Source organism: Zeus faber (genome assembly GCF_960531495.2).
Source record: "Zeus faber genome assembly, chromosome: 9".
Classification (NCBI taxonomy): domain Eukaryota; kingdom Metazoa; phylum Chordata; class Actinopteri; order Zeiformes; family Zeidae; genus Zeus; species Zeus faber.
The window spans coordinates 10,523,877-10,533,379 of NC_137197.1; the positions used below are offsets into that span (position 1 = coordinate 10,523,877).

Sequence of the window (9,503 nt, forward strand, 5' to 3'; positions counted from 1 at the left end):
AGGGGGGATGGAAATGAACCTCTATTAACAAGCATTGATTCCTTTGTAATATAACAACCACCACCTCTGTTTAACTGGGGCCTCCATGTTAATCGAGAGTCGGCGCAGGGGGCTGTAACTTTTCGGGGGGAGGCAACGTCCATCACTCTGAGAAACCCAAAAAGCTGGCCTGGGAACTGTATTGGACCCGTCTTCATTTGTCCCCGCCGGTTAAATATTTCCTTCCAATTATCAGCCGCAATCCTAATTAAGCGGTTCCCTGCATGTGGTGTTACGCGCCCTTTTCAGACGTGCACCCCTGGTTGTGACGGGGACCGGCTCATGTCTCAAAGGGGAAGTTAAAACGGGGAAACATCTCACCATGGCAACAATGAAAGCACTTTACGGATGAGGCAGAGCGCGGTACGGTGCGCGTCGGCTGATGCTGCATTACCGAGAGTGAACACCGCAGAAAATGTTAAAGTTGTTTTAGACACTTTATTCTGCCGTTGTCGCCCGGATCGTGTCACTTTGTGCACCGCACGTCGCTATGTGTTTTCACAGCTCTTAACGTTGTTATCTCTCAACGCTGAGATGAAGTGATAGGCCCGCGCGCTAAGAAAATGCCGCACACACGCCTTGGATGCAGAAACGTTTTGTCAGGTTTGGAATGCTGAATATTTAATAATGGTGTATCTATGGTGCATCAGTGGTACGACTGTGTCCTCATATGAGATCTCAGAACAGCTCATATAGGAGGTTTGTGTCAGTCGTGTTGTCATGGCTACCATCCTAATCAGTATTAGACCTGCATAAAGATGTTATATGTCATTATACTGTATATACTGTACATATATAAAGCCTATATGACATCATTAGGGAGGGAAAAGTTCTCTCATGCCTCCCGCCAGTTCCTCATACATGCTATATGCAGCCTACCCACATAGGGATCAAAAACCCTGCTCATGCATTTTAATTAGCTCTGCATTATTAAACGGGAAAATGAAAAACAAAATAAAAATAAACTGTGTCGTTTGGTGTACTCACAACAAAATTCATTATTCGAAAAATCCCTATTGGGCCCTTCTGGCTGAGATCACTTGTCAGTGTTTTACAAGGAAATGTTGGACCCCCATCTTTGGTCACCAACTGGGCTCAACCAAGAAACCTGCTCCGCGTAACACAGTTCTATACGAAATCACGGGATCACACTCAAGCACCATGCACAGTATGCATGGAAAACACTACATTGGTGTAAAACATAGTGCTAACATGTTACCACACACACACGTGCGCGCGCACACACACACACACACACACACACACACACACACACACACACACACACACACACACACACACACACACACACACACACACACACACACACACACACACACAAACTCTACAACTGCAACCTGCAATACCCTGTAAAAACACTGCAATTTCTTGTAAATATTCTTGTCCATATTATTGTATACATTTTTATCAATTCATGTATTTGTTCTGCACAGAAATATTCAAACTGCAAACTGCTTCAACCATGCTGAGAGTACTGAGCCCCAGCCATTGCCTTTTCACTGTATGTTTTTTTGTGAATACAGCCCACTCTGTATATTCTGTGAGATTTTGTTAAAGCCTTTTTTTTTTCCCCCGCTTGTTAAGCTTGTTTTTTTTGAAGCACAACCAATAACACACCAAACTCGCAAATAACCAGAATCACATTCATATTCTCAAGGCTTATCGGTAAGTACGTATGATTCCGTGTATGCAAAGGGGGCTCACTCGACCACCATCATCATCATCATCATCATCATCCTCATCATCCTCATCATCATCATCATCATCATCACTGATGATACAGGCACTACTATCCTCACACAAAGGGGAGTTTCCAAGTTACATTTACAACAATAAACTATGACGATGCCCCAAACCATCAATAATACCTGAACATTAAAACCCCATCAGCAGTATGTATGTATGTATGTATGTATTTTACCTCTGCTCATAATCACATCACATGTTTTTTTTTTTATGTTATTTTTACAAGTCACAGCCTTTCTAATACATTCCTGTGCTGTGCATTTCTAAGCGTGCGTGCACGGTTTACCTCTGCGTTACATTACATTCAAATCAGTCAACTTTTGCCCTTTTGAGGACAAAAGGCGTGATCGGAGCGGCGTCGTTTCTTGGAGATCGAACCAGCAACTTCGCATCTGGCGCGTGTTCACCAGATGCGTCAGCGTTCGAAATTAAACTGCATTTCGCCCTTTTTGACGCGTCTCGTCCACGTATGAACGCGGAAAGTCCACGGATCACCGGCACGGCACAGAACGAAACGGGAAATGTGACACATAATTCGGCTACTGAAAAAAAAAAAACCCCAAAAAACAAACAAACAAACAAACAACAACAACAACAACAACAAAAAGAATCCCACATCACAGCATATCAGCGGCTCGACCCCCAGACACACGGATCATAACGAGGAACTCACCCAGAAACAAAGAGCGCAACGTCGCAGACATCATGGAGATCCCATGCACGGAGCCGGACGCAGGGAGCTCACACTGGATTCACACGCACCGGGGAGGGACACGGGGGACGAAAGTCTTCTCCATGCAGCATCCTATCCCGGTAGCGTCCTTTCCATCCCAGCAGCTCGGGTGGAAGTTGCAGTGCCTGGCCGTGTCGTGCTGCTGCTGCTGCTGCTGCCGCTGCTGCCGCTGCTGCTGCCGCCGCTGGTGCCGCCGCCGCTGCTGCTGCTGGTGGTGGTGGTGCTGGGACTGGGAGTCTCAGGTTCCTCCTCTCCTCCTCCACCCAGACACGGGGAGGGAGGAGGAGGAGGAGGAGGAGGAGGAGGAGGAGGAGGAGGGCGGCTGCTGGATGCAGAAAGATGGAGACCTCTAGAGTCTGAACTTCTCCAGCAGCAGCAGCATTCCACAGGGCTTCCAGCATCTCCCAATGGTGTAAATAATTTAAAAAAATATATACAGTTTATTCAGTATTTAAAAAATATATTTACATAAAAAAGACACATATGTATTATTATTATTATTATTATTATTATTATTATTATTATTATTATTATTATTATTATTATTATTATTATTGTCTTAAAAAAGTATAATCTATTCTAATGTGTAATTTATAAATAATCTAATTTAATATAACCTAATCTGGCTATACTGTAAGTTAGGGAGAAAAACATGTCACTATTGACCAAATTAGTAATCATTGCACATTCTCAAATAAAATAATTGTGAAGTTTAACGTTAGTTCAGCTATAAACTATTGTACTTACTTTAGAATAACTGTCACCTGCCCATATTGAGCTCTCAACTTTGCCGAGTGCCACCCCCTGTTAATTTTGAGGATTAGATGTATTGTTTCTATTTCTTTCTTGACTTGCACTGTTTTTCTGCTGTAACACCTGTGTTTTAATTGTTACGGATTGATAAAGTCTTATCTGATTCATCTTACCCTACCTATCTTTTCTCTCTAATCAATTTAGCCGGGGGAGGTGCCTTTTTTTTTCAAAACTGCCTTTGCTCTGAAAGTATTTTCAGGTTGTAGAATATGTAAAGGTAGAGCGGCCCAGTTTGGAAAAAACAAACAATGCGAGTGGCTGCTGATGGCTGCTCTTAAGACCTCGAGGCACATTAATCCCCTCCTTCCCGTCTCAACAATCTACAGAAATAACAAAAGGGCTTCAGGGGCTCATTGCTGGGCACCAGCACCCCCCTCCCCTCCGCTCCGCCCCCCCCCCCCCCTCTCTCTCTCCTTCTCTGAAGTAGCCTCTTCAGCACCAGCCCCCCATTTCTTTCCGTTCCAATAACTAGATGGCTTGAAACAATGCCTTACAAGTGTACACACACACACACACACACACACACACACACACACACAGGCACGCACGCACGCACACACACTCAGAGGAGATAAAGGGAGAGGCAAAGAGAGAGAAACACACACACACACACACACTCTTAGATTCCTCTGAATGGTTCCAGGAGGGACATGGAGAGAAGTGATGTGTTCTTCTCTCCTGTCTCCACCTCTTCTGTTCTGGGTGGTGGTGGTGGTGGCTCCTTAATTTATCGCTGCACTCTGACTCTGTTCTCCTCCTATTCGTCTGCTGCACTGTCTAATTAAAGGTTCATGATCTCACCTCAACAAAGAACAAATTCAAGTCGCATTGAAGTACAGATGACTGCACGAGCAAGAAAACAGGAATCTTGTTGCATGATAGACGGTATAAAGTAAAACCAATGCCAAAAATTAGGCTTGAGGATTTATTCGGGTTCTTGGGAGCAGCAAAGGAAAAGCTTTAGGAGACTCAGTTCAGTTGTACCACAATTTTCTCAACACAACAAACAACAAAATAATACGATATTATTGATGGATTGCACAATCACCCATTTATTGCACATGTGCTCAACTGTCCCCCATGGTCAGTCCCAGCAGGTTGTAGACTTCAAAATAGGGAAGGGTGGTCTAAAACAATGGTCCACAGCAACTGGACGGATGGACTGGATGGCTTTTCACCAAAACTAAACACAAAGGGGTCCGTTACGGTCATCCCTTTGAATCAAATAAGACACTTACACTTACAACACAATGTAATCCATAAGCAAAATGGCAGCACCAGTTGGACCGCGGGGGTAGATTCGGTGTGGGGAGTAATGGCTCGGCACCGGGGGCAGCCATCTTGCACGGGAGCGGGTGGCGGCTGCGGATGGCAACCTGTCCTGTGTGTGCGGCAGCTTGGCCTTGGTGCATGATATAGCACCCCAATGCAGATGGCCCCGCAGATGGTTGATATTTATACCATGGGCCCTGAAAAGTCACCAGTGTGGAAACGGCTCTTTCTCCCTGATTAGTTTCACATCACATCACTTCACACACACACACACACACACACACACACACATACACACACACACGCACACACACATACACTCCTCTGTGATGCCGAAAACCACATGACATAGAGGAACAAATGTATTGTTGTTAAATAATTTCCTTTTCGCAGGGCTGACGCCCCCATTCCCTTGCTGGGGGGACGGGGGTGGCGGCGGTGGTGATGGTGATGTCTTGAGACTTTTTTTTTTTTTTGCCGCATCAAAATGTAATCCTCTTAAGTGCAAGGCCTATGATTTTTTTAACAAACTTCCAGACGCAACACAGCTTGCATTTTAGCTGCGAGCACTCGTGACTTATGCACCTTAAGTGGGTCTGCAATTTAAATGGGAGAGCTGGGGGACGCACCCTGGATCCGGGTGGCGAGGAGGGAGCGGCCATTTGTGGGGAAACAAAAAAAGCGGCGGCGTCCTTGTCTTCTCTATCATCGTCCGTCCATCCGTCCCTCTGTCCATCCCTCCATCCGTCCATCCATCCATCCATCCGTCCATCCATCCCCCGTAAGCTGGAACAGCTGTACCTCCCTGGCCGTGTCATTTTGCCGGGGCAGGCAGGGGCACCGGAATAGAGGGGACACCGGGATTTTTTTGTCCCCTCTCTTTCAGGTATTACGGTAATAGAATGTTGACGACAGTGGCGTCGTTAGGGGTGGGTGTCCGAGGCTTCAGCCCCGAATGTTTCATAAATAGCCTGGATCTCTAACACGTCAGCGATAGGGCGCCTGTGAGCGGCGTGCCAAAACAGTGTGTTTTTATTTTAGAAGTAAGTGCTTTTATTTTACTCCGTTTCGTTATGGTATGAAACAAGCACCGTGCGTGATGGGGACATGTTCTCAATCGCCCCGCCGCCCCACTACATGGTACAATCCGGCACCCATGTGCCGTGGTGTTGGAATCCCCAGTGGTCCACCCGCTTCCTCTTTCCTCCTCTGACCCCCAAGGGGACAGGACGGAAAGTGGAGAGTTAAAAGGATTCTTGAGTAACAATGTGGGGGAAAAGGCAGACCTCTTTTGTTTCTTCTTTGTTTGCTCTCTCTATTTTTAGCGACCGCTGGGATCCTCGGCCCGTCAGTGTTTCGCTGCTCGCGGATCCTTTATAATTTAATGAGGAGGGGGTGGGGTTGGTTGGGGGGGGGGCAGTCCTGGGAGATTGATGCCCGGCGTCTTAAGGTTCGGCGTGGGCCACTCGGCGTATTGATCCAAAAGGGATGTTTATGTTTATGGGTCAGTAAAGCTATACCTCTACCTCCCTCAACTTCTCATCATGGTGAACGTTCAAAATTCCCCTCTCTGTTCTTTTTCAAATGATATGAATCCATTCATCTGTTGCTCATTATTTTGGTCCATCTGCTATGAGCCGGTCTAAAGCGATGATATGATGTAGGATTAGAGTAACGATGGAAATCAAGAGACTCTGCGCTCTTTATGCTGCTTGTCTCTACATCTACTGTATAAATTAGTATAAATTAGCACCTCGCACCAACAAACAATCCATTTTGATCCAACGCAAATGGATGACTACAATAATCTGATGAAATTACACGAAAATGTGAATGAATGACTCAATACACTCAAAAACAAGAGTAAACAAGTAAACAAAAGTAAGAGCCATGCATCTGTTGGAGTACAATGAGGGTAAAATCAAGTTAAATTCTAATTAAATTAAATACATTACTTTTATTTTTTTATGTATATACATTTTTTTTTTTCAAACAATAGGTATTGTTTTGTTGGGAAAAGTAACTGACTGGATTGTAACATGCTCCATTTCAGGATTTACCAAATTAAAAGAAATTCATTTTTTCTTAACGTTGGCCTTGATTGTACAGAAAAATGATAGGGGATACAGGTAAATGTCATATTTTTTCTCTACTTAAATATAAATAAGTTCATCATCAGATGCGAAAACATACAAAGAAATAAGTCCATGAACACATGAACAAACAAATAAATACGTTCAAGAGTTTTCTTTTGACCTATACCTTAGACCGGAATTTTGCATGTGTGAAAATATCAAAAATCAAAAGATACAGAACTCACGGTGAATTGAAACCTTCACTGAGGCCCCGTCCACACCTGTTTTTATAGTGGATGTGTTTAGTATTGATTATTTGTTACAGCGGTGTATATCAATACACCGCCATGCGGACGCGTATAAATACACTGCTCACAATAGTTCTCAATCCACCTCTCAGTCTGCGGTCCAAAGTACGCCGTGCTGTGTTGTTGTCGTATTCCCCGCTCAGGAAGAAGACCATCAATGCGCATGCACCGATCTTCTCTGGTGTTTGCCACCTGGCATGCTTATGTCAGCGTTTTCAATCCGTTTTGCGCTGCCATGTGGACGGAGATATTTTCACAATCACCATCGGTGTGGACGGGAATTTTTTGGGGGGGAAAACGGAGGGAGAAAAAAATATGCATTTAAAAATACCCGTATACTTTTGGACGAGGCCTGAGCCCCCCTCCTGTCCCTCTCCACCCTAAGGAACTCCTCTACTTAGCGGGGTCTTTTTTGCAACATCGGGAACCTGCTCATCATGAAAACTAACTGCAAAACCCGACCCCCTTGCCCACTCTCCTTTTTAAAGTCGGAGTGGCTGAACCTATCCATCCATCCACCTTCTCTACCTGCTGTTCATATATTCACTCCAACCTACGGGGCAATGCGCGTCCTTGAAGGTCGGAGAAAAAAACCCTGCAGGAAACCCCACGTGTCCACTGGGGAGAACACGGAAACCCCGCGTGGACGTTCAACATCCCGAGACAAGATTGGAGCCCTGGTGCTCTGGGAATGCCAGTTCGACAGCACTAACCCACTGCACCACCGGCGCTGCGACGCCTTGCCCGGCAAACGCAAAATGAGCAAACAGCCTCTGTGTACGTAATAAGAGCGTTTGAGGAGCATCTGCCACTGATTGGAAGCTTAGGATGCTATACGGAACCAAATGAATTAGCTGATTAGCATCGGATTTCAACGCAAATTGAATGCCTCCCCTGGCATTGATCGCTCCGTCTTGGAACGCTCTGTTGACAGGGCGCTCACTGGACGGCTCGCTAAACAAACAGCTAGATACAAAGAGGGTTTATGGAACGGAGAAAGCAATTAAGAGGTAAAGGCGCGAGCTTGATATGCGGTTTCTACGGACCGAAACTTTTCCTTTGCCTCTGGAAACCGGTGCATTGCTCAAGAACAAGGAGGGGGCGGAGAGCTTGCCAGGAGCTTTATGGGAAACAGTCCAAAATGGGTTGGGTGGCGGCGGCCAAAGGGCTGCGCATGGGTTGGGGTCGTCACGTTCCTCGACTTTAAAATCACAGGACTTTTCAGAATCCCCCACGACCGCCGATAATCTGCCCACTGTGGGGAAACCGAAATGTGCGGCATGTAAGCACTCTGTGCTCTCTCTCATCAGAAATCCCAGTCAAACAGTGAAAGGATGGAGAGTCCTTCAGGGTGAACTTTCTCTTTGTCTGCCAGGAAAAAAAAAAACCCCAAATGTCAACGCTATCCAACTGGGGGGGCACTTCACTGTCAGCCAGCCAGGCACTCCATGTCAAGTACTCAAATATTCATAAAGTGTGGTTTGGAGAGGATAATTCGGTTTCCGAGGGGACTTTATTTCAGGTTGATAAAAGCAGCTGAGCGATTTCGGCCACAATGGCTCAGTCAATGTTTCTGCTTTCCACGAGATCCGTCGTTCTATTTTTCGTGCTAATGCCTGACATCGTCCGAGTTCACCTCATTTTATTGCAGAGGCAGGGACTATTATGTGCCATCCCTTGCACTTATTCAGATCACAACAGCTCTGCCTTTCTGCTCGTCAGCGTTGGTGAAATATAAAAAAAAATATATATATATATATATATATATATATTTTTTTTTTTTTTTTTAATTTAAATTTTTTTGGGGGCTGAGGCCGATTCAAAAAGTGTGTCTTCCTTTCAAACATGGACGTTGATGGACGTTAAGGTTCAACAAGAGCACAGGACCAACAAGGTGGACTTCTCTTTTTCAAACGAAACAACAATTTCTCAGTCAGTCCTCATAAGATAAGTAAAAATCTTGTAGAATTTAAATAGTAGATGCAGTATAGATAAATAACCATCTTCTCTCTCAAAGACCAGATGACTCTCTCTCTCTCTCTCTCTCTCTCTCTCTCTCTATCTCCATTTTCCTAAAGTTTGACGGATCAAAGAAAATTGGTGCTGATACTTACAATGTGTATGAGTAAAAGTAAGCAATATATAGGCCGTTATAAATTTTCCTTTTGTAGAATGGGGAAACTCGAGGAGAGCATGAGAGCATGTCCCGCAATTAAGTATCTTTATATCTCCCCTTTAATTCGACAGTAAAACCATGGGGATCGATGCCTCGGTATAAGTACCTGTAAATTTTAAAAGTTAAATAAAATTGAGTTCAAAATCATCAAAATGTCACCAGCTCAAATAGATACTGAGCCATAATTCTGATCATATCTGTATTAACATGGGGAGAGATGCTCTCCATGCACTTAAAAGGCACGGAACCTACTAGTTAGTAAATCCCACGCACAACCGCATGTCCGCAAAGCCAATACTTTGGAAAAGGGCAATACTTTA

General features: G+C 44.8%; 1 protein-coding gene across 1 annotated transcript in view; it reads right to left on the minus strand.

Moving 5' to 3' along the window:
• Window positions 1–2,724, minus strand: part of clmpb (CXADR like membrane protein b) — a gene marked incomplete at its 3' end in the record, with an annotated part of 75,872 nt that extends 73,148 nt beyond the window's left edge. Inside the window, exon 1 of the mRNA XM_080006412.1 lies at window positions 2,480–2,724. Within this exon, the coding sequence (XP_079862538.1) occupies window positions 2,480–2,513 (34 nt within the window). The 5' untranslated portion in view covers window positions 2,514–2,724. The remainder of the gene's footprint in view (window positions 1–2,479) is intronic.
• Window positions 2,725–9,503: the final 6,779 nt, after the last annotated feature.